Below are 25658 nucleotides of genomic sequence, written 5' to 3'. Positions count from 1 at the left end.
CAACCACCTGCTGTACAAGCCCTCCAGGGGCTTCTGAGGCATGTTCTCATGTTCTCAAATCCTTGCTAACTTAATCCTGAAATCTTCAATGTAATGGCCGAGGGAGCAGTCCCCAAGTCACAGGTCGGGCCTGCCCAGGGAGGCGGGGCGTGTGGCTCCATCCAGGGCCCTTCACATCCCCCGTGGGGCAGGGGCCTTGCAAGAACAGCAAATCCCAGAGGGCAATATTGGTTTGTAAAGCTGTTCATCTATGGGTGTGTATTGATTGATACTGAAAAACCTACTTTTTTTTTTTTTACTGAGGCTCAACGTAGAGCCTCTCTACGTTGGTGGACCTGATCACACCTACTCGGGCCTCCTGTTTGCCTTGTCACTCTTGTCTGGCTATGATTAGCCTTCTCTTGGGTATGGGAGGGCACCAAGCTGTCCCTCCCCCAGAGGCCACGTGTTAGCAGGCACCTCCCTCTGTGACCAGTCTTGTGCTCATGGCCTGAGCTCACAGGAGCGCTGCTCAGCAGGAGGTATTCCTCCCTTACAGAAGAGAGGACTGAGGGTCAGGGAGTACCCCCAGGTTGCTCAAAATCAGGGGAATTGGGATTCTAGCCCCAGGCACTCAGTCCCCCATCCTAGCCCACACCCTATGCTCCTCAGAGAAACACAGGCAAGTTGAAAACAGAGAGGAGCACTTTTCCCGTGTGAAGGTGGGATGGGATCCCCTGGGCTCTGAAGGACCATGAGAAATGGAAGGGAAAAATGGGGACAGCAGTATGCAGAGACGCAGGGGACTGGCAGCTCTGGACTCAGTGTGCAGACCAATGTGCTTGGAATATTAGGCTGGGGGCAGACGAGATTGGGAAAGGTAAGATGGGGTAAGGGACAAGAGAGGAAGACAGGCGCTGGTTCAGGAGGGCTGGTGGCTGGCTGGAGGCGACCTGTAGCCCTGAGACCCTGGGAGGGGACCTCACAGCCACCGCTGGCTACTGCCGGCCCACCCACTTGAGGGACTTCAAAGACCCAAGTCCGGACCACAGGGGCTTCTGACAAATGAGTTTTACTTGCACTTCAACCCAAGCCCAAGCTCCCAGATACAGATTTCTCTCTGCACAGCGGTACAGTAACAAGTGCAAAACAGGCTTTATTTCAGGTACGAAAGCAACACGGCAGGATGACAGTGTCAAGGCTCACCTCTCCCACGACCCAGGTCACACCCGCCGCCCTGGCCCGAGGGCCCCACCACCCTGATAGAGGCTCCCACCACCTTTAGAGAAGGATCACCCGATCTGAAGAAGGGTGAGGAAGTTACATGAGAGGACGTCATCACTTTAAATACAAGCATTACCAGGCAAGGGGGGGAACAGTGGGGGTGTGGGGGGAGCACACAGACCAACGCCCTCCTCTTCTGTCTTTAGCAATGAAGAAGTTCCCCCATCTGGAGAGGAGGCCCCCCAGACGCCAGCAAGGGCTGTGGGGAATCGTCACTGCAGTGCGGGATGAGACAGTGCGACTGGGTGTGGGCAGCCACGGGGCTCCGGGTTACTCAGACCCCTGGGATTGACTTCCCAGTCCTGATTTCCATCCTGGTGCAGCTTGGACCATGAACGAGCTCCCAGCACACGGACGGATACCCAGGCGAGGTCAGGCACCAGCCACGATTTCCATCATGGTCCTCACGTGCAGGGAAGATACGAGGGCCCACAGGGCCAAGCCACGGGAGGGGGCCGTCCAGCTGGAAGTGCTGCAAGCACGTGGGGTTCACTCCCTGCCAGGCAGCTCGGGGGCTCCCCCAAGCTCTCCCTGAGGCGCTCCACCCTCCGCTTGTAGGAGGGCCCAGTGGAATCCCTGGAAGAGCAGAGCAGTGGGAGGGATTTGTGGGGCCCCAGGGAGGCCAAGAGCCCGGGATTTACCCTCCCGGGGCAGGAAGGTAAGTCAGGAAGCCACCGCCCTCTGCACGGGGGGCTCTGTGGACCCCCACACAAACCCCCTCCCCACATGGACCCCTGGGGACCTGGCCCAGGAACTCAGACCCAAGGCCACCAGTCCCCAGGAAGGGGTGAGGGAGAAGCAAAGGACTCAAGAGTCTGAAAGAGCAAGCAGGAGCACCAGAACCTTCCAAGGCAGCTCACGGGCCCACGGGAAGGGAGAGACAAGACAGGAAATTCAAAGACTGCTCTTCTGAACGTTTCTCTGGCTTCAGAACTCAAAACAAAATAAACACTTTTATGTTATTTAAAACAGTTCTTATTGTCTGGAATGTGTTTTTATAGAGGGTAATGGCAAACCTTTCCCAGGCTCTGTGGGCCAAGGGACAAAATGGATACTTGGCAGGTAGGAGAGAAAAAAAATGTGCACAAGATTTTTATTGATGAAATTCAAATATAATGATAATTGACTACAATTTCTTATAAGAAATTTCTACTAAGAATATTTTTTTGAGGGGGGGATATAGAACATTTCGGTAACTGGGCTCAAAGATAGCGTTCCCTGCCATCAAATCCATTGCAGAAATAGGCAATGAGCTGGGTTTGGCCTGCGGGCTGCAGTTTGCAACCCCCGATGAGATGGGGCATAGGTTGCTAATTATGGAAGCTGGTGATGGGACTGTGGGGTTAGCTATAGTGTTCTCGCTGATGAAGGTTTGAAAACTTGCCATAATGACAGGCTCTCCTCTCCCCGGCAGCCACCCTGCAGCCCACCCCAGGGTCGCTGTCTCCTTGGAGGGGATGGTATGGCTGCAGCACGGATGGTAGGGCTGGAGAAGACATGTGGTCTCCTCTAGAAGGTCCCCAGGGGAAGGCGGATCCAGCCTGACCCCACTGGCCCCAAAGGTTAGCTCTGCCCGTCAAAGGGCGGAGGTAAAACCCAGCCTCAGGGCACCCAGGAGGAGCCTTTGCTCTGTCGGGAAGTGGGCTTCAGGAGCATCCACCTTGGCGGGTCCCAGGAAGGGACATACCCAACACCCAAATGCCCTCAGACCCCACCCAGGGCTTCACCTCCTCCCCTTCAGGTCAGGGCCACCTGGAGACCTTGATTCTCTCTCCCCAAAGGGCAATGGGGAGGGGGACATCAGAGACAGAGAAGCACTTCCTCCTGGCCAACCTGAGAATTTCAGACTATGTAACCCAAGGGAAAAGTCCACATGTCCAGGCCTTGCCCTTGGGGGTCCCGGGGCACTGCCACACCCCCTGGATGAGCCTGCTGGCTGCAGCGCATGCACTGACCCTCCCAGGGTGACCAGCCCCAGGCCTCACCCCGAGGCTCACATAAAGCCCGAAGGGAACAGCAGTGCTTAAGAATGGAGTTTGTTTGGGGTGATGGAGAAGTTTGGGTAATAGATAATGGTGATGGGAGCACAACATTGTGAATGCAATTAACAGCATGGAACTGTATACTTGAAGGTAGTATTTAAAATGGGAAATTTTATGTTGTATACATGTTCCCACAATTAAAAATGAAAAACAAAGGTGGTGGGGGGTAGTGTCCATTTTCTGAGGGAGTTTGCTTCCCCAAATGCCATGGTTGGTCCAGGCTCAGGTAACAACAGCACCCGGCTGACGTGCTCTTTGGGGCCGGGCTCAGGTCAAATTCGGAAGGGAGGAGCTAGGGCCCGTGTGTACACGCACACACACTCACATGCACACACACTCACATGCACAGCCTCAGGCCTGGCTTGCACTGCATCCCACCTCAGGGCGTTTGTGCAAAGAGCAAACTGGTGGCTGCTCTGTAAGGTGCTCACAGGGGGTCAGCTCAGCTCTGGGAGTTGATTCTTGAAGTCACGACCCTCTGACTCGCTTCTGGGCCAAATGGCAGTGAACTCAGTAGCTGAGTGGGAGAGAAAGTGGCATGATGCAGAGTACAAAGAATGCACACACACAACCTTCCCATCCTATGATGTCCATCGGGGGGAAGTGAGAACATCCCACCGCCTGTTGGATTCAAGGACTCTGGGGGACCCCAGCCCTATTTTTATGGGGAGGAGACTGAGAGCAGAGAGGCCCAGGTTTGGTCTTGTTCCCCTGTCCTTGTCCCTCATTCTGCACTTTGGGCAGGGCCAACATTTTCCCCCACCTCCCCCACACCTGCCATTCTGTGAGCTCAGGCTTTCTCCCGCTGTTCCACTGACAACAGCAGAGGAGGCTTTTCCACTTTTTCCATCAACTTGTTAATGATTTTCAGAGCTTAAGTGACTCAGGCCACCCCTGGAAGCAAGGCTGGACCTGGAAACTTGTGACACACTGCTTGGCCAGCTGCACCTGCCCCGTGTACAGCTCTCTCTAGTTAACAGAGCTTCCTAAGGGTCTGAAGGCACCGGGCCTGAGGTCACCAAAGAGCCCTCTGACCTTGGCTTAGGACCCCAAGCTAAGACTTCTAACTCCCCACCTACACCCCAGCAAATCCTCTCATTCCCCCATTCAAAAGCTTTGTTCTTTTTATTGTAAAGGTGCAATGTGATCAACAGGAAAAGGTTTGTCACAGCCTTCCAGACAGACACCGGCCCAGCAAGGGAACGTGATGGCCTAAGAGTCAAGAACTCAGTTTCCAGCCTCTGGTTCAAGATGGCGGCTGAGCACATGTGCATCCTTCCCGTCCCTCTGGACCTCACTTTGGAAAGCTGCTGCTGCCAAGGAGAAGCCACAGCCTGGAATACGTGGGGTGGGGGAATGGCTCTGAGCAGGGTTAACCAGCTCAGCTGGTCCCGACCCCCGGGCTCAGAGCTCACAGGAAAGACAGTGGGCAGGAGTCAGAAGAGTTACAGCTTTTCTGCGTACTTTAATAAAATGAAAACTATAGCCTGCAGTTTGGGCTTTTCTGACGCCTGCAGAAAAGGCAAACTGTGATTTGGGCAGGGGAGGGGTGTGTGTGAGACATTTTGGTACCAAATTAAGAAGCATACTATTTTTTGGTATTTATTATCTGCTGTTCCTTTGTAACTGCACCAGGAGGCACATATAAATGGAAGGAATCACGCTGCAAGATTTAACTGTAACCACCCAGAGCAGGTAAGGAGAGCAGGCTACGGTGGGTGTCGGAGATGGAAGACACCACCAAGAGCAAAGCCGTCACCCTTTACTAGGCCCCCTTCAGAAGTGAGAAATGAAAATGTCAGACCACCACACTGTTTAGAATCAGGAACTCAGCCTGCCATCATTCGGCCTAGGGGATGGCATCCCTCAGGTGTGGCAACCACAGATTCCATCTCGAAAGCTTGGAAGTCAGAAGAACAGTTTCTAGTGGTTCTGCCACGAATGCGCTGTGGGATCTTGGGCCAATTATTCTTATCCTCTGTGCCTCAGTTTCCTCACTAGTCAATAAAGGAAATGACTGGTCCTGATCCTTCCCCAGGACTGGTAGGTGGAGCTGGAATGTATAGCAAGAAAGGCTGTGGAACGTCAGGTGGTGATCTGACCCAGGAGCAGTCAGACGGGTAAATGGGGATCCAGCTGTAAGAACGATGGAGCCAGACAGGACTGAGTAAGCAAAGCTGAGCTTCCCAATGACAGCCCTGTTTTCCAGAGTCAGTAAAAATCAAGGGCCTTTAACCAGGGTGCCAAGACAATTCCATGGTGAAAGCATAGTCTTCTCAACAAATGGTGCTGGGATTACTGAATTACATGCACAACAGTGACCCTACTTATAGATACAGAAGTTAAAGAGCTCAAACACCAAAACGGAAGAGCTGAAACTCTTAGAAGAAAACATAGGAGTAAATCTTCTTGACTTTGGATTAGGCAATGGTTTCTTAGAAATGACATCAAAAGCATAAGCAACCAAAATAAAACTAGACTTCATCAAAATTAAAAATTTTTGTGCTCCAAAGGACACTACCAAGAAAGTGAAAAAACAACCCACAGAATGGGAGAATATATTTGCAAGTCATATATGAGTCTTGTATCTAAAATATATAGGAACATTTACAACTCAGTTATAAAAAGACAGTGAGCTAATTACAAATGGACAAATGATCTAAATAGATTTCTCACCAAAGAAGATAAACAAATGGCTGATAAGCACAAGAAAAGATGCTCAACATCATTAGTCATTAGGGAATACAAATCAAAACCAGAATGAGATACTACTTCACACCCACTAAGATGGCTAGGGCCAAAAAAGCAGATAATAACAAGTGTTGACAAAGGATGTGGAGATACTAGAATCTTACACTGATGGTAAGAAAGCAAAATGGTGCAGCCACTTGGGAAAACAATCTGGCAGTTCCTCAAAAGTTAAACATAAAGTTAATCATATGATCCAGCAACTCCACTCCTAGGGATAGTCCCCAGAGAAATGAAAACATAGTACACGCAGAATCCTGTTCACAAATGTTCATAGCAGCATCATGCACGACAGTCGAAGGCGAAACCACCCAAATGCCCAACAACTAATGAATGGACAAACAAAATGCAGTCTATCCATACAATGGATTATGATTCAGAAATAAAAAGGAATGAAGTACTGATGCAGGTGACAACATGGATGAACCTTAAAAACATTATGCTAAGTGAAAGAAGCCAACCACAAAAGGTACTGATTACCATGTATGCAATGTATAAACACACATATCTGAGTGTGTTTTCATATAAACACACAAGAGTCTGTTTATACGAAATATCCAGAACAGGCACATTTGGAGACAGACAGAATATTCATGGTGTCTGGACCAGGGGGGTTGGAAGGGGGTGGGCAGGATCGGGAAGGTGGGTGATTGCTAAAGGCCACAGGATTTCTTTGGGGGGATGATAAGAATGTTCTCAAGTTCTTAGTAGTGATGGTTGCACAATTTTGTGACTATATAAAAACCACAGAACTGCACACTTTAAATGGATGAATTGTGTAGTATGTGAATTATATCTCAATAAAGCTGTTCTCATTCCTACCCCTGCCCCACACACACACATGAAAGAAAAAGAATCAGGGGTCTGTCCTCACCACGTAGTAACACAACACCTGTTGTCCAATAAAATTATTAGCAGAGCCCCCTTTCACTCTCAGAAATGTCCTGGACCATAGGATAAATTTGTGTGACTACCCTATGGCTATGTGATGTCAGGCAGGTGGCTTTGCCCACCTGGGCCTCAGTTTCCCCATCTGTAAAACAAGGACTACCCAGTTCTGACAATCTTTGAGTCAAGCACTCGATTTCTCAACAGCTCTACTTTGGAAAACCTGTAAAAAAACTACTCAGTGGTCCTGGGGCTCACTGTGCTTTGGAAGATGACCCTAAATTAGCAGAGTTGAAGCCCTGAGCCAGGACAGATCCCCAGATCCTGGGACCCAGAGGCAAGACCAAGCCCTGGGTTGGGCGCACTTACTGATGGTAAAATTGCACTGTAGCTGAGCTACTGCAAAAGGTAATCTAAGCACCCCAAGGCAGGCTAGATACCCTAAACGTACCTCCTCCAAATGAAAAAAGATAAACGTTTCAATGAGGGCACCCACAGGAAAGACAACGTCCCCAGGGAACTAGGCAGATGTAGCAGCGATAATACCAGGGTCTTCCTCGAACGGGGGTTTCTAAGCCCACTGCAAGAGGAGCTTGTATTATGAAGGTCAAGGTCATCTGATGATGCATTGCAATGCTCCTTTCTGATTCCTCCTTTCCCACAGCTATTGAGAAAATATCATTTCACCAGAGTAGCTCAAGAGGAAGCATTTTGCTCTCATCCCTTTTCTACTTTTGAGAAGGTGCCTGAAAATGCTCATTCTCTGCCCTGAGGGCCTCAGAACCAGCATCTGTATGGCGGGTCCTACATGGACACAGGCCAGTGCAGAGATACAAACTCATCTCTGGTCTTTGCAGGAGCAAATACTTAGAAACAAGGTAAAGATGAAAGAGGCAGAAGCACAGAAATAACCCCCACTCCCATCAACCCATCGAAAGCAAACACTCGCCCAAGTCCCTGAGAAGGAAACACACACAAAGACAGCAGCTCGGTGGCAATCGCCACTGTCCAGTTAGCACCTGGCCAAGGGGGCCAGTTACCAGGGAGGAGCTGAAGGTTCGGGGTGAGACGAAGGAGCGGTCAGAAAGAACTTATGCAAGTGGCGGCAAGATACCCAACAGCCTCCCACAAAGGGGGCAAGAGGTTTCGGAGAAGGCAGTTCCCCATCTGCCTCTTTAGAACGGCAGGGTTAGGAAAAAGAACAAGGAACTGTTCGAAAGCTGAGCCGGGAGGGAGTGGGGAGCCGCTGGCTTTCTGCATGCCAGAGGCCGTGTGTCCATGGGGTTCAGCTGGTGGATGGTCTGTCTGTCAGGGACCCAGCAAAGTCCCTCCTAGCCTCAGCTGGCCAGGCGAGGTCACATGAAATAGTGATGCAACTTCTACATCGGGGGGTCCTGAGGGCTGGGAGTTGGAGGCAGGTGCACGTCCTAGTTCTGCTCAGAGTCCGCATTTGAGGATGACGTGGTAGCCGTCGTTGCTCTCTGCTGCAAGAGAGAAACGCAGGGCATTTTACAGGAAGGAGACTGGTTGCTGCGGCATTAGGAAATCACAGAAGATGTGATATTAGGGCACCATAATTGTGAATACTGACAGATAAACAAGGCTGCAAGTGCCAAAGTGCGCTGACCAAAGCAGAGATCTCCACCCACGCTTTAGCAGCTGCCTGGTGTCGTTTCTTTTCCACATTTGGGCCTTTCCATCATAGCCCCAGCCCAAGGGCTGAAAGGACCTACGTCCACGGAGGCTTTGGACAAACGTTCTTGGGATGTAAGGCCCCTGCAGGTACTTATTGGCTGGATGAGAAAAACAAGAGGGAGAATGGTCTCGTTTGTGGTTTAAGGTCTATGACCTGGCCAGAGGCCTTAACTCAGATGGACTCCACAACCCTTTAAAGGTCACAGCTGGTCTTTCCTTTCTCCACCTGTTACGAGTAAACGTGCTCCTGGCTCACAAGCTCTTTCTTCCAGAGAGCACAGGCATGCTGACGGCCCTTTCAGAGCACGCGTGTCTGGAGTTCCCAAGCCCCATCCATCCCCACAGTTCCCAACCCTCTGACCCCGGACTCAGCTGCTCTAAGCCACCTTTGATCTCAGAGACCCCCAGTGAAGAAAAACTCAAACCTGGCAGGAAGTGAACCCAGGGAGAGCACACTGCCTACTCAGGACTTCCCTTTAGGGTATGCCTTTGGAGCTAATGTCACTAAGTTCTACCATTTCTAGGGCTGGGTTTTCCAGGAAGTTTTGAGTTTTCTTTTTTGCTAGAATACATCCCCTGGTAAGCTTTCTCTCGAGGGGCCCCACCACGCAAGCAGGCAGGCCCCCTGCACCCAGTGGGGTGTTCCCTCATTCCTTTACCCTGAGGGACACGGCCAGGGTCCAATTAAATGAAAATGGAAGAAAAAAACAGAGAGAACGCGGAGAGAGGGGAGGCAGGACTTTACCTTTTAATGTACTGAGAATAAAGCAAGATTCATCTTGGAAATTCTGCACCATCTGAAAGGTAAAGAGAGAAAACCCGTGCCCTGAACAATGAGGTCATACGATGAAACACGGAGCATGGCCCCTCCAAGCTGTCGGAAGATGCAGGAGCATGCTCACATCACCAGATCCACTGAGAAAGGGCTGATACAAATAAATGTGCAACACACTGCGAGTCTAGGTAACAAAAAACTGATCAGAGAAAGAAAGAAGCCTGGAAGGGAATCAAGATATTAACATTTAATCTGGGACTATGGGTGGTGGGGGGTTTTATTTGTTTTTAGTTCTGCTTTTTCCTATTTACTGCATCCTCTGATGGGTAAGAGGGACCTATTACAGGACCGCGTTTATGTGTATCATAGCAACAGGTATAATACTAAATGCGAAAAAAAAAAAAAAACCCACAAAATACCTTGGTAATTAGTAGGATCTGCATTTCAGATTCTGAGAGGACAGAATATAAACACACTTTATAGATCTACAAAGGTGGCAGGAATCTAACAATTACCCGAGTTCCGATTTTAACTATACAGCTATCTTGGACACATCAGCCTTTTTCCCTCCTGTCTCCACAGCCCTATCTGTAAAATGGGACTGTCTGTACTATAAAAATTTAACCGGCAAAACTTTTCAATTGGACAATACCATCCCGGAGGAGGGCATAGGGCAGTGGGAACTGGCTTCCACAGCTGGTGGGAGTGTGACTCATCTATACACGTTGTAGAACTGTTTCTGTGACCTGATAAGGAAGCACACACTCAATCCTCCTACACAGCACAAACCCCGAGAAACTCCTGCGTGTGTGCACATAAAGACACGCTGCAGAATGCAAAGAAAGCACCATCCGCAATCGTGGCAAGCTGGAAACTCCCCCAATGTCAGGCAATAAGAAAGCGGGAATAAATCGTGATCTAATCACACTAGGCTATTCAGCAGTGACAATAACCTCCAAGTGCAAAAAATCTTAAAAGGCTAATGTGGAAGAAAGTCACAGAAGAATACATTCTATTATTCCATTTCTATGAAGCTTCAAGATAAACAAAACGGAAGAATATATTGTTTAGGGATATATACACGTACATACATACACATACATGTATGCATATGTATGTGTGGGTGTGCACATAAATTATGCACACACACAAGTTGAGAGGAGAAGGACAAACATGGAATTATAAACACAAAATTCAGGCTAGGGCAGGTTACTTGGAGATGGGGTGGGTAGGATATGATTTAGTGGAGGTGGAGTGGGTAGATTTGATTTAACTTACAAAGGGGCTTCTAATGGGCTAGATAATATCCTACTTCCTAACCTGAGTGCAAACATATGTGTATTTAAAAATTCTTCAAAATGTACAATTCAGTTTTACGTACTCTCTTGCATATGCATGCTACAGCTCACAATATAAGGAACATTAAAAATATATGCAACATACACACACACAAGCCAGCACATCAGCAAAACCTCTATCCATATTTAAAAATGCAACCCCAATTTTATTGCCTGCACTGGCTTATTGCCCCAAATCTTGCAAACATCCCCCATACCCCCACCCTCCTCCCTGCAAGACCCTGTGATGCGTGAAGAACATTGACTCGGTGCTGTGGCTTGCTCGAGCCCAGACGCTGGAGCCGGGCTTAATCAGTAACTCCCTTGTTTAATGACGTGCCCTTGCACCCCAGGAGCCGGCTCTGCACCTGGCCAGGCTGCCTCCAGGGCTCCGAGCCATTAAGAACCAAAGGTTTCCAACTGATTCAGGGTTAAGAGGCAAGGCGACTTCGGGAAATAAGAATCGCCTCCTTAAGACGAGGCAGCATTTGAGCTCCATTCTCTGCTTCACTCCCTTAAACTTCAGGGCACACGGGCAAGCTCCGGAAGTAACTTCCTTCAGACACCCGGGAAATTGCAGGGGCTCCCCACATGCTAGGATCTTGCCTTTGTAAAAAGAAGCTAAGTGGCAAGTCTTCTGTCCCAGCTCCAACTGCCACGGCTCAGGGCATTTAAACCTTCCTGGCTATTCTAAAATATGCTCAGGGCAGGAATCTGGGGCTTCATTTTCCTTATCTGTTTTTAAAATGGGAGTTAAAAAAAAAAACAGGTACATTTGAATGGAACACAATGACCTGGAAAGAATTCTCTATTTGGTGACAAAAATAGCAAGTTGCAGAAAACCTTACGGCCTGATCTTCCTGATCTTTGTTGTGTGTTAAAGACCCGCACGTGCACACACACTCATGTACACACACATACACAAAAAGTGAACCGGCAGGATATATGCCAAACTTAGTATAAGGTCCGCGAGGAACAGAGAGTGATGAAGGGAAGGGTCTTTCACATTTGCCTACTGCTGTTCTATATTGCTTGACTTTTTATAGCGGTTATGAATTAGTTTTTAATATAAGAGGAGAAAAAAGCCACCCTGACAAGCTCCGGGACAGAGATGAACTGTGAAATGAGGGACATCAAAGGGCTCCGACAATTATAAGAGGACTGTTATTAATGATGACCACTTAGGAAATAAACAGACCTTAATAAATAGCCTTACATCACCAAAGTCTCATACTAAAACCTAATAAGATCTGTCCACCACATGCTCCCAGAATAACAGGTGCCCTGAGAGGACACGGCCAATGACAACAGCCATCGGTGATTCAGTGTCACCTGGGACCTGACTCCCTGTTCTCATTTTATCTTACTACACCGCATGCCTACCTGTGGGTAAAATTGTCCCCATTTCCCCTATGGGGAAACTGAGGCTCAGAGAGGATAAGCCCAAAATCACTCAGCTACTAGGAGGTATGACATACAGGGTGGGGACAACAAACCCACACTTTCTCTTCTCCTAGCCACTATCCTTGTACCCAGTTTCCACTATAATCCTCTACCCACATGGAGGCTGTCAGAGTTCCAGATCTGCAGTGGGGAGGGGAGAGCTATGCTGGGGGCTCAGGCCCCCTCCCCCTCCTCCCATCAGCACAGCTCTGCTTTGAGGGGCTTCATTTCAGGAGAGGGTGACTATCCTGGAGGCTCAGAGGCTCCCACCACAGCTCCACCCCTTCCCAGCTGTGCCACCTGGGGCAATCACTCAGCCTCACTGTGCCTCAGTTTCCAATCTGTGACATGGCATAGGAGACTGTCACAGTAAGCACTTGATACATGCTGGCACTCAATACTATAGACCATGGCACTGTCACCATTTGGCAGACACCTCTGCTCTCCTTCCCACCAGTCACCCACTCTCCACCACCCACCACCCCATCCATCTGCCTCTCCCCGAAGGCCTCTCCCATCCCAGGGAGCACCCTCCTCCTGAATTCTGCAGCCCTCAGCTCCCTGAGGGCAGGGATGGAGCTCGGGCTCCTGGTTCCTGCATGGAACCCAGCCCAGGGTGGGGAAAAGAGCAGCTGCTCAACCGCTATTTCGAGCCCTTGGGAGCAGGGAGCCTGCAGATAAAAGCTGTCTGCCAGCTTTGGCCTGGAGTCAACCCAAATTTCACAGGGTGCACTTCTGATCCTCAGAGCACTCACGCCCCTCCCCGCAGCCCCCAGCCCCAGCCCCAGCCCCCAGCACTGCCCTCACCTCGTTGCTCACCACCACGTGGATGCCCGTGGGCCCCTGCCGGTAGACTCGGTGGATGTGCTGGGGGGGGATGCTGTACAGGTTAGCGATCTTCTCAACCAACTCCAAGGCGGTCAGCTCTTCCAAAAAGATGGCGTGGTACACTGAGGGAGGGAGGGGAGGCGCCTTTCTAAAGAACAAGTGCCTCGTTTTTAAATGAGCAGAGCCGCCTCTGCCCGCAGCCCCTCCCACCCTCCTCAGCCCCCCAGCGGATAATCATGTGAAGGATGTCAGGCCCCAACCGGTTTGGGGGAGCATGGCTGTAACGGGGACCTGTCTAGAAGTCATACAGCTGGAATACCCTGCAGTGTGGTTCCTTATTCCTGTCCCAGACTCTCCTGGGGCTTGGGGTGGTTTGGAGCTGTCTATATCCCAGAAAAACATGTTCTCAAACTTGATCCATTGATGTGGGTGTGGACCCATTGTAAGTAGGACCTTCTGATGAGGTTATTCAGTTAAAATGCAACCCACTTCAATCAGGATGGGTCTCAATCCTCTTACTGGAGTCCTTTATAAGACAATGAAATTCAGACAGAGAGAGAGAAAGCCACAGGAAGCAGGAAGCTGAAGGTCCGTGGAACCCACCGGAGAAGGGAGAGGCCAGGAGAGGCCGCCATGTACATTGTCATGTGACAGAGGAGACCGGGACCAGCGATTGCCGGCAGCCGGCCCCAGAACGCCAGTCATCAGGAAGAAAGCATCGCTTTCATGATGACTTGATTTAACACGTTCTTTTAGCTTCAAAACCATGAGCTAAGAAGTTCCCATTGTTTAACCAGACCCACTGTGACCCATTGTGTAGCATTTGCTTGAGCAGCCAAAGGAAACTGAAACAGAGCTCTTAGGTAAGTTGTAAAGATTTCTGACCCACCCAGGCCCCGTGACGCCCACTCGGGGGTAGGGGCTGCAGGCAGAAGGGCTGGCAGAAATCTCTATCTGAACAAGTTTCAGGTGACTCTCATGTGTAGCCAGGCTTGTAAGCCACCGCAAGGATATCCCTGTGTCCCCAAAACTCTTCCACTGTACAACGGGCTACTGGATGGCTTCGGTAGCTAAGAGTGAGCATGAAAGATAAGTGCTACCTGGCCGCAAAATAAAGAAAGCCACTTAAAGAACTAGGCATCTCTCTTCCTCGTCCCTTCCCGCAACTTTAACCACACGGGAGAAGGCCAAGGCTGGGAGCGTGCCCTGCTGGCAACAGGTCAGAAGACAAGGGTGACCCTGATCCTACACACTCCTTCTTACATGGATTCTGGCCAGGCCGGAGGTAGCAGCAAACTACCCAGGTGACCGGAGATGGGTGACTCAACTTTGGGGGGCCTCAAGATCCTCAAAAGTAAGAACACAACCGGATTAAATTAGAGACTTCCAGACGTCTCCCCTGACTAAGGAACTGTTGGTTCAAAAATATCTGTTCAGAGGCCCAATGCTGTAACAGCAAACGCAGAGGCTGTCTTTGAAGGGGGCGGTAGAAACCCTCCGATTCCAGCCACCCAGGACTGAATTCTCCAGGGTTTCCAGCACGCTGACCCAGTTTAGGATGTGGTTACTGCATCACGTTCCTTCCAGTCCTAACGCCAGGACGTTCCTTCCAGTCCTAACGCCAGGTAAGAGTCCCAGAACTCGCGTAAGATTCCTTTTTATAACAGACTTCCAGCTGGACTTCCTTTTTACTTTTTCGCCTTTCCAGAGCCAGTTCCACTTTTGTCTGATTTTACTCCCAAAACAAGCTGGGCAGCTGGCAAGAAGAATCAGAAGGAAGAGTCCTGGCTGGCATGGATGGGACTCTGTCACTGGCCCTTCCTACACCCGACTGAACCCAGAAGTGCTCGGAGCGAGCAGAGAACCAGCCGCTTCTCAACAGGTGCTGCGCACGGGGCCATTTGGAAAAAGCAAGAGGCTCCAGCACGGATGAGCCTGGGTCTGAGTTTCAGGAAGCAAGACCCGGGGCAGTGTGTACGGGGTGCGTGCAAGGACAGCCCCAGGTGCAGGGCCGCTGTGGGGCTAACCCACATCTTGTGCGTGGAGCCTGGACCCCACACTGGCTTACATGCACGCAGACAGCCACAGACCCGGGCTGCAAAGGACAGGTGGGGACGTGGCCATTCATGGGGAAGGCATGGGGGCCGGCTGGGGGCCGAGGTCCAACTGTTTGGATCCCGGCTCTGTGCCTCAGTTTCCCCCACAGTAAAGCAAAAGGAGCAATGCAGTCCCAGGAGGAGCATGAGATGCAAGCAGGTGAATTCATGAAAAGCCCTTAGGGCAAGGACTTGTGCTCAAAAAGTGTTGGCTGTTCTTATAAATCTGTTAGTATTCCTGGAGAGGCAGGCAGAGTTCCCACTTGTTCTCTGACTGTCTGTCTGCCTCTCTATGCAGACATGCTCTGGAGAGACATGGGCAGCTCACCAGATGTGCAGCCCTCACGGGCGCTCAGATACAACCAGCTTCAAACACATCACCTCATTTCAGCCCCACGACCCCGGGAGGGAGGGGTACTTACCTTTATTTTAAAGTGTGGAGGCTGAAGCAGAGACCTGGTCCCCTGCCCCACAGATAACAGGTGGCATGGCCAGCCCTGTATTCAGGGATGGCTGACCCCAAAAGCTTTTGTCCCTCTACCTCATCAAACCACCTTGAGACTGACAACCCTGAAAAGCCACACACTCCTGAAGTACTCCACAGCCCATTGGCTGGCCTCCGAGCTCCCAAACCAAACAGGAAAGCTCTCCCAGCCACAGGAAACCAGAGGGACCACTCAGATGAGACCTGGGGCTGGCCCAGCTTCCAGGAATACAGCCGCCAAGCGTCACTTGTCCCCAGGCCACTGTGTGCTGAGCAATGGAGAAGGAGCCTTGGACCCACAGGGACCCCCACCCCGGGCTGCCAGGAGTAGCCGGGGGGCTTGGAGGGCATATGTCCCCTCCGTCTGGGGCTCCATCTCCCCAGTTGTGAAGAAAGGAAGCCAGCCCAGGTATTGTAGGAGATGTCCTCCCCCTTAAGTATTTGAATTCCACAATGAGGTTTAATAAAAACGCATTGTGCACAACCCCGGAGTGAGGCCAATCGGGGAAATGCTCCCAGCAAGGGTACTCGGGCTGCTGCGGGGTCTCCCCAGTTCCCCTGCTGCTCCCCTTCCTGGCCCTGCAGGGAGGGGTTCCCTGACAACCCACCACACAGACTGTTGTCCCCACCACTGTCCCGCTTCTGTTGCAGGGGCGCTCGGCTCTGCTCCGGCTCCTGGCAGACGTAGATGGTCATCTTCGGCCTCACGTTCCTGCCAGGAGGAAAAGAAAGACGGCAGGTGGGTGTGGGCCCATCCTCTGCTGGAAGCAGCAGTGGGAAGGACTCAGAGGAAGCTAGGAAGGCTTCGGGGTGCCTTTCAGGGGGCAGGGGGGACACACACAGAACCCCGCCTCAGCGGGCCTTGCCTGGAGGCAGGGGGATGGACAAGATGATCCCTCCTAGCTCCTGGTGACCAGAGGAGAAGACATTTACTCCCACCTACTCTGTCCAAACTCTGGGCTCAGGACTCCATACGCATCACTTTCTCAATCCTCATACAACCCGGAAGGAGCAATACCCAACACTCTCGCTTTACAGATGGGGAAACTGAAGCTTGCAGGGGTTAAGGTTTCACCCCAGCTGCACAGCTAATAAGAGGCAGATCTGGGATTCAAACCCAAGCTATCTCACTCTGGAGCTGTGCTGTCCACATGTGGCTACTTTTGAAAAAATTTATATTAATTAAAATTACATAAAATCCAACACTCTCCTCTGTTGGCCGCGCTAGCCTCAGGTCAAGTGCTCCACAGCCAGGGGTGACCAGTGGCTACCAGGCGGGAGAGGACAAAGAGGGTTCCCATCAACACAGGATGGCATCAAAACATAAAAATTCTGCACGATGCTGAGTAGCCTACACCAGTCCATGGCACCCCTTGGGGAGGAGGCAGCTCAGTGCCAAGGACCCTCAGACACATTGGGGAACCTGGAGAAATGGCTGAGGGGCTGAGAGCCAGAGGACGAGGTTCCCAAACGAAGGGGGAAGGGGCCACAAGACAGCATCCACTGTGGCCAGCTGCCCTGCCCTCAGCACCTCACTCCCGGTTCTGGCCTGGGCCCCTCTCGGCAAAGCTCCCCACCCCCCACCCACCCCCGGCACTGCAGGAAGCACCCAGACAGGGGAGCCCGGCCCTCTCCAGGCCAGCCCACCAGGTATGACCAGCCGTCTTGAGCCCAAGGGACTGAGGTGGGCTTCCTGACCCCTGGGGCCAGGCAACTGCCTCCCGCAGGCTCCCCTGGGAGACCGATACCCACCTGCCTTTGATGGCATTGAAGAGCCGGATCCCATCTGCGGGGCCACAGATCTGAACCAGATCATCTCGGGACATCTTCAGCAAGTCAGCACCTGGACAGGGAAGTGGGAATGAAACAGCTGCAACCCCAAGTCCCTGGAGATCCTGCACGGGGGCACAGCCAGTAAGAGGGGGAGACGAGGGCCAGCCGCGGCCTTGGTGGGCATCGGACACGGCATGCAGAGAGAGAAGCAGGAGAAGAGCTAAACGACGCAAGAAGATCACAGCCCAAGAGATGCCAGAAGCTAAACAAGTGGGGTTCACAAAGCAAGGCATTTTCAGAAACCAATAGGTGCTCATGACCTGTGCTTACCTGCACCCCAGACTTTTCCTTGGCATATAACATATGCACACTTCCACACACCCAGCCCGCAAACCACATGGGAGAACACGACAGCAGCACCCAGGGGCCACCCTCACACCCCTCACCCCCAAGGGTCGCCACTACCCTGACCTCTTACAGCACACCTGGGTTTTTGAAACGTGCACAGATGGAAGTGGACAGTAAGTAGGCACCTGTGGCTGCCTTCCCTCCCTCAAAGCTCTGTCTGAGGGTTCATCTGCATTGGACGCAGTTATAATCATTCTCTCTCATTCTTTTCCTTTTGATTTCAATTTTTCATATGTTTCATATTTATTCTATTTTTTTTGCAACAGATAGCAAATATAGGTTCTATGATTTAAACATATGAAGTCAAACAAAAACCAACGATGTGCCGATGGTTGAATTTACTGAAAGGAGTGGAATATGCAATTAAACAGCACTGATTTCTAACATATTCGTTGGTCTCAAGAGAATGAACCCCTGTACTGTCTCACTTTCAGCTAAAGCACCCCCATCACTAATTTCTGACCTGGATGCACTCATTAATTTATATTATTCATTGTGCAAATATACCACAGGTCATTGGATCCCTTCCCCGCTGATGGGCATGGTGGGGGACAGGGGTGGGGGGTGATGTCCAGTTTTGGGCTATTATGATAAAGGCCCTGAGCACGCAGTCAGTGTACACTTCTGGCAGTATATGTGTGCATGCCTGCAGGGCATAAACCCATAAACCCATAAACTGGTGGGCTGTGGCAGACACCACCAGCCTTCCTAACTGTCGTACCAACACACAGTCCTAGCAGCATAAGAGGACGGGACCCAGGACAAAGCAATGCAGGAAGGTGGCTATAGCAAGGGGACCAGGAGAACCGTGGCTAAAGAAGGAAGAGAACCCAGAGCTACAGCCGGGCAGTCTCGCCGTCCTTCTCAGGAGCCGTGAGCCTGTGCAGCCATGCAGTCCCTTGCTTGGAGCTCAGGTCCTCTAGATAGTTCCACCCCCATGGACTCCCCAAGGCATAAACAGAAGATCAGTCCTCTGCTTTGAACCTGCCACAGGCCACGTGGCCCAGAGCCACGATTCCCATCCTTTCCTCCTACCCCAGGAAAGATACCGTTTTGGGCACAATTCTGGATGCACAACGGCTTCCTTCTCCTCGGGGAGTGAAGGCTGAAGTCCTTGCAGGGTTCTACAAGGACCCCTGATCAGCCCCCTGCCCCTGCTGCCCACTCTGGCCTCACCCACTTCCCCGGGTCCACACCGGCCCAGCCACGCAGGGCACTCTGCTCCGGGACCACCCCAGACAGGTGCCCACCTTGAGGCCTCTGCCTGGAAAGTTCTCCCCCAAACACCCGTCTGGCTCATGTCTTACCCTGTCCCAGCCTTGCTCCGTGACACCTTCTCAGGAGCCCCTCCTTAGACGGTAACCTGTCTTCCTCGCCGCCTCCCTCCCGCCCAGACCAGGCCCCTCCACTGGGTCTCCTCCCATCACAGAGGAGACGCGCTTGGGCCTCTGGGCTGAGTGGAGCCCCCTGAGGCAGAGACCCAGCCTTTCCTTCATCCCACCCTCCAGCCGAGCTGAGAATATGACTGAGGGCTGCCTCGCTCCCATGGCCACCATTATTCTGGAACTTGGCTCTTCTGGTCTGGGTCAAATCTGAAGGCAGGGAGTTCACACCCCTGTGGCTCTAGACTGCCTCTCCCCGAAGGCAAGGCCCACTGTCCAGTCCATCACCACACCCACAGCACCGGGCTCAGGCCTGCTGCCTGACGGACGATCCACACGGGCTTCGGAACCTTCGCCAAGAAGGAAACACCAGCCTTCCCTTCTCAGCCATGGCCTCCCCTCCGTCTCCCAGGCCGTGGCTTCAAAGACAGCATTTTTGTGGGAAAAGTGTAAGGAAGCTCCTTAGGTATGCACTGCCCTGCTTGGCTAAGGAGGCCCTGCCCGGGCAGACCAGGGCCCACCCCGAGGTGAGGTGGATCCCAGGGTAAAGTCTCCCCGACGGCCCCAGTGAACGGGGAACTTCTGGGGGCAGGATCTCGTCTTTCTGGCCCTCGGCCTGGGGTCAGCAGGTGTGAGAGTGATTCCACGCCCCTCTGCCTCTCCAGTACAAACCCACAGCCCTGCAGGGTCCAAGGGGACATTCTGGGGGTGACCCCATTGGGCCCTGAACCAACGCAGAGAAGCTCACCAGAAAAGCTGGCAAAGAGCCTGCAGAACGGCGAGAACCTGTTGCGGTGGAGCCACTGCTGGGCGTCCTGGATGGAGGTGGACGGGAGCAGGTGCTGCGGGCAGAGAGAAGAGGCCGTGAACGGCCACACGGAGGCCCGCGGGGACCATCAGCAGAGAGCCCGGCCGCAAACACTTACGTCACTGCCCACCGGCAGGTTCTCCACCGGGTGGGTCGGAGAACTGTTTCTGCAAAGGAAAAGAGCTCGAGGTGAGGTGGGGGACACTTCCAGGGACGTGCCGGCCGCCTCCTCACCTAAGCCCACTGTGTTTGCCTCCCATCAGGGCTAGGCCTTTCTGAAATGAAGGGGACACCCAAGAACTCCGTGACACAGAAATGTCAGCAGGAGCCAGGGTGTCATCTGCGAAATCCCCAATTGGCTCTTTGATGTGGACTGGAAGTTCTGATCAGCTACACTGCTATGGCTGAGGATATCCCCTCAATGACCAAGGCCCCGAGGTTCTGGGTCTCTTTGTTTTGCTCAGTATCGCCTCCCACTTGGAGCTTCCACCCCAAGCTCCAGCCCATGGGAAGGTCAAGTCGACCAGGGTGGGATACAGGCAACAAAGCAGCCTTGCTCCTCATAGAAACTCAAAGCTCGGAAAGCTTCAACAAAACCAAGGACCACAGGCCACACACTTTTCTAAATGGCATCAGGAAAGGGGGGCAAGTTCCCATGGGGAATTATCTTGTGGTGAATAAGCACCCACAGTTTGGCATCTGTTGCCGGACAATATTCACAGTTTCTCCGAAAGGGAGATACAGCGGCCCTCCTTCAGGGCTAACGTATCAGGAAAAGAGGGGTGGTTCTGGGCAGTGAGAAGAACCCACAGCCGGCATCATTCAGGGGAGTCCAGAGGGAGAAAGACAGGGGGCACGTACCCTTCGCCAAGGCTGAAGCTGCTGGGAGAGCCGTTGTAGCTCGGGGACGGGGCGCTGGTCACCTGGTAGGCCACATCAGGCCAGGGAGAGCACTGGGGAGAGAGCACAGGCAGCCATGACCTGGGGCGCTGGCACCGGCGTGGGGGGCGGCAGTGGGGCCTAGGGCTGGCTCTGTGCTCTTCCCAAGCCAGCACACACCCAAGTCGAAGTACCATGTCCCTGACTCCCCACACCCGACCCCCACTGGGCAGGCGCCCACAATGAGCCGGGGACGGGCACGTGACCAGGGCCACACGGGTGAGACCAAACATGGTAGGGGGAGACCTGACATTCAGGAGGTCATGCCCAAGCAAAGAAAATGTGAAACGTGTCTCCCTGAGCTTCCCGGTGGGCAAATCAAAGAGGGAAATATTGGTTGCATGACTCCTGGGCCCCCAAGAAAACAGAAGAAAATCAAAACAAAACCAGCCAGTTGCACAGAAGCAGGTTTTCCTGCTCTGTAAATGCACATCATAGAGAGCACGGGACCACAGAGAAGCTCCCAACAGAAATCAGTACAATTCGTTATTCCACCTGAACAATGAATATTCCATCTGATTTGATTTAAAAAACGGAATCTGGTCTCCAACAGGAATCTCAGTGGACAGGAGAGGCTCCGTTCACAAGGACCACCAGTAGCTCTGCCCCAGCACAACTCGATGTGTGTTTATGACAGGTATGACACGGCTAGAAGCTGAGGGAGACAGAGGAACACATAAGACGTGATCGTTGCTCTCCAGAAACTTCTTGTGCAGAAGCCAAAAAACGAACAGACGCGGGAGTCTCCCAAAGTGAGCAGAGACAGATGGGTTCTGCCTGCTGAAGGAAGTCTGTGCACAAAGAACTCATTTCTTCTCTTCCCTGCCATGACATCTGCTTGGAGGGGCCAATCTGAAGCATTCCTGAAGATTTACTGTCACCCGCCAAACGCACAGCTGGTCAATATTTAACTTGGCCGTGAGCACAGGCTGGAATTTGTTGGTGCTAAATCCTGCAGCCCCAGGAGGGAAGCTGATAAGCTGACAGAGTGGGGGAAGCCATACTGCCATACTCCGTCACCTCTGGCCCGGCTGGGACAAGGTCACCGTGCAGGCGGGGAGCTAAGGGGTCAGACAGCCATGGTGTGAAGGCCCCGGGACCTCTCTGGCGAGTCCTGCCCCCCAGTGTGGTGACCGGGACCCTATTTGGAAATAGGATCTTTGAAGATGTGGTTAGTTAAGTTGAGGCCACCCTGGATTATGGTGGGTCCCGTCCAATAAGACTGGTGTCCTTGGAGTAAGAAAAAAACTAGACGCAGACAGACGGACACCAGGGAGACCGCCACGGGACGACTGAGACAGACATGGGAGCCCAAGGATTGCTGCAACACCAGCAGCCAGGGAGAAGCAAGAAAGGACTCTCCCTGCAAGTTTCAGGTTGCTGGCCTCTTCCAATATGGCAATAAATGCCTATAGTTTCAAGCCACTCAGCCAGTGGTAGTTTGCTACGGCCGCCTTGGGGGACACTGTCCTCCGCGGGGAAGTCGGAGGCTGCTGAGAGGCTGAGGCTCCACCCTGCAGATAAAGGGGCTCAGCCAGTGGAGGGAGGGTGGGGGCCCCTACAGGGAGGGTGCTCCAGGCAAAGGCAGGGTGAGAAGGACAGGGACAGGGACGGAGCAGGGGGAGAAACCCGAGTGATGTCGGAGTCAGAAACCACGGGGCTTGTGTCCTGGCTCTCCTTCGCTGTGCGCAGCAAGCAATGACCCTCCACCGTGGCTGGGCATGGGGCAGGGTCCTCTGTGCCCCCAACCATCATTATCAGGGTCAGACAACATGCAGTGCGCATCAGACTGCACCACAAAGTTAGCCTCTACAGAGCCTCACTGCAAATACGCATTCACATATGGCTTATTACACTCACACACACCCATGCACACAACACTCATTCTCACCTGCACACACACACACACAAATACTTGTGTGCACACATGCACATACAACATGCAACATGCACTCAACATACTTGCCCACACTCATCTGTCCATATACACACACACCTGTACACACATGCACACCCATGTACACACTCATTCTCAACTGCACATACACAGATACATGTGTGCACACATAGAACACAGTGCACTCAACATAAACTCACCCACACTCATCTGTCCATATACACTCACGCACTTCTACACACATGCACACCCAAGTATAGTCATTGTCACCCACATACAAATACATGTGTGCACACATACAACACACACACATGCACTCAACATATCCATACTAATGTCTATATACACTCACACACTTGTACGCACATGCACACCCATGTACACACTCATTCTCACCCACACATACATATACATGTGCATGTGTGCACACATGCACACAAACACATACACAGCACAAACCCGCCTGTACACATACACTCAGACATTCATACACACACAACCATGTACACACACGGACACAATCACATACCTGCATGCGCACACACAACACTCATGTCCACCCTCACACACACACATGCACACGTGCACACACACGCAGCTCCTTATCAGCCAGGACCGGGCCACTGTTCTATTCTCTTAACTGTCCTGTGCCCGGCCCTCATGCCCAACACACCTCGACCCCACACAGCCAGCACGGGGCCTTGCACATGCATTCAGGGCCTTCTGAGAAAGTTAAATTGTTCAGTGAACCAACACCAACACCTGTTAGTTGCCTGATTCCAGAACACTGTTGGGAATAGTTGTTTAAAAGAAAACAGCACGATCAACAAGGAGGGCTGGCACGGCCCGTGACGGGGGGCACCAGAGCCTGGGAGCCTGGACGTCTCGGAAGCACCCCTGGATGCAGGCTGAGGGGGAAATGCTTTCCACCATCGACCCCAGCGTCAAGTAACAAGTGCTTACACCCTGGCCCTGTGATCCTGCTTCTAGAGTCGAATCCTGCACACATGCTTGCCACACCTTATTCACATGCCCACCTTATGCACCATAATAGGAGACCGGAAATGGCCACGAGTCCACCAACTGGCCAGCCACACAACAAGCACTATGCAGCTGCACAAAGAACTTTCTACAACGTGCTTTAGGAACTGACAGGGAACAGGCTCCAAGGCACACCGTTAGATGTGTACGGGCACTGCTGGTGCAGAGAAGCAGGTGTGGGGCAGACACGCACATGAACCGGACCTGCGTGCACACAAGGTCTGGGTGGGAGAGAGGGGCTGAGGCTGGGGGGGCAGTGGAAGAAGCCGTTCCATCATATGCTACCTTGCACCTTTTGAATTCCAAACCATGTGAATGTATTACCTACTTTCTAAGTTTGTTTTTCTAAAACAAAAGGCAACCTAGTTTTAAGAAGTGCAACTACATTCAGCGGAGAGCTAGTGGTTATCTCCAAACACCTCCCCAGCCGCCAGGCCTTACCAGATGAACACAGCCCAGGGTACAGGGAACACACCGCAGTTTAACTAGAGCTCTAAACAGTTCGCCCAGGATGGCCGACATTTCAGGAAGCTCGCAGAACATCATCCCATCCCCGCTGCCCGGCTCACCTCTGTGAGGATGGTGGTCTCGTAGGACGGCTGATACTTTTCCTTCTCCTGAGCGGTTCTTTTCTCCATCTTCTCCCGGTCGGTCTTCTGCTTTCGGTCGGCTCCCTTTGGCTTCAAGGAAGGAGCACAGTCAGTCCCCAGCCGGCGAAGGCATCAGCCAGGGCAGCGGCTCCCCAGCTCCCCAGTAGCCCAGGAGGAGTCTCACACACAGGGCAGCATCCCCTTCGCCTCCCAGCCTTCAAAGACATGTTTCTGGAACGTTCCAGCCCAGCCCTGGGGGCTCGCCACCTCCTGCTAGTCCCGTCCACTCAGATGCCCACGGGGAGACGCTGGGAGAAGACCCTTTACCAACAGCCACCTGCTGACAGACAGGAACCCTTGGGAGCCCCAAGAAAGCCGGCACAGGACATGTTCCTGGGGTTACCCGTTGAAAGTGAAGGGAAACGAGAGAGCCAGGGGCCTCTGGTTGGGTTTGGCCACACTGGCAGGCTACAAACTCCTGGAGACACCATGGAGACCCCCTCGCCCCCGACTCCTGGACTTCCTGGTGAGCCCCCGGCTCACCTTCCACACACACAGTGACATCCCCAGGCCGACAGTGACTGCGCACCTGTATCCGTCAAGCTGCCAATCCCCGCTGCCCGGTACACCCAGGGACTCAAGAAGGGCATCCGGGCCTCACAGGGACTGTTATTCCCTCCTTTACAGATTGGGAAACTGAGGCTCAAGGGAATCAGCGAGGACAGGGAGGCCACAAGGATACCCAGGCACGTGCCCAGGTATGCACCTGCCAAGGTGGCCCGGCTCTGGCTCCCTCCTCCTCGGGAAGCGAGTTCAGTCCTCAGGACTGAGAGCACCCTGGAAGGGCACAAGTGTTCTCTACCTGGCAGAGCACACCATGGTGGGCAGCTCGTGGGGAAAATCGAGTTCTCAAGCTCAGAGGCATTGCTTTTGTGACACCTGTGGGGTTCAGGGACCCTCTGGGAGTTTCCTTCTGGAGTGGGCTTTCCTCTGGCCATGGATTTTGAACAAGCAGCCCTCGGGGAGACGCTCCTGCCCCTTATCCACAGCTGGAGGTGGGTATGGTGGATGGAACCACATCCCCCACAAAGACACGGTCCAGGCCCAACCCCCCCGCCTGGGGGTGGACTAGATTGTGAATCTGATCTTCAAAGATCTTATTTAGAGGAGGCCAAACTGAGGCAGGACGGACCTTAATCCAAATGGCTGGCGTCCTCATAA

At 52.5% G+C, this 25658-nt stretch overlaps 1 protein-coding gene across 5 annotated transcripts in view; it reads right to left on the bottom strand.

The window, feature by feature from the left end:
- Positions 1-1066: 1066 nt before the first annotated feature.
- Positions 1067-25658, bottom strand: part of TFCP2L1 (transcription factor CP2 like 1) — a 57329-nt gene continuing 32737 nt past the window's right edge. For 2 of the 5 annotated variants that reach the window (XM_037849632.1, XM_037849635.1), the window contains 9 exons: positions 24417-24527; positions 20832-20923; positions 20089-20137; positions 19911-20004; positions 17352-17442; positions 16208-16311; positions 12999-13141; positions 9382-9433; positions 1067-8425 (listed from right to left, as the gene is read on the bottom strand). In XM_037849632.1, the coding sequence (XP_037705560.1) occupies positions 8379-8425; positions 9382-9433; positions 12999-13141; positions 16208-16311; positions 17352-17442; positions 19911-20004; positions 20089-20137; positions 20832-20923; positions 24417-24527 (783 nt within the window). In that variant the 3' untranslated portion in view covers positions 1067-8378. The remainder of the gene's footprint in view (positions 8426-9381; positions 9434-12998; positions 13142-16207; positions 16312-17351; positions 17443-19910; positions 20005-20088; positions 20138-20831; positions 20924-24416; positions 24528-25658) is intronic. The other 3 variants (XR_005218809.1, XR_005218810.1, XM_037849634.1) reach the window with 3 other exon arrangements.

This window comes from Choloepus didactylus, chromosome 9, assembly GCF_015220235.1.
Source record: "Choloepus didactylus isolate mChoDid1 chromosome 9, mChoDid1.pri, whole genome shotgun sequence".
NCBI classification, from domain to species: domain Eukaryota; kingdom Metazoa; phylum Chordata; class Mammalia; order Pilosa; family Megalonychidae; genus Choloepus; species Choloepus didactylus.
The sequence above is the reverse complement of the archived record's forward strand: the minus strand, read 5'-3'. Positions and strand labels throughout refer to the sequence as shown.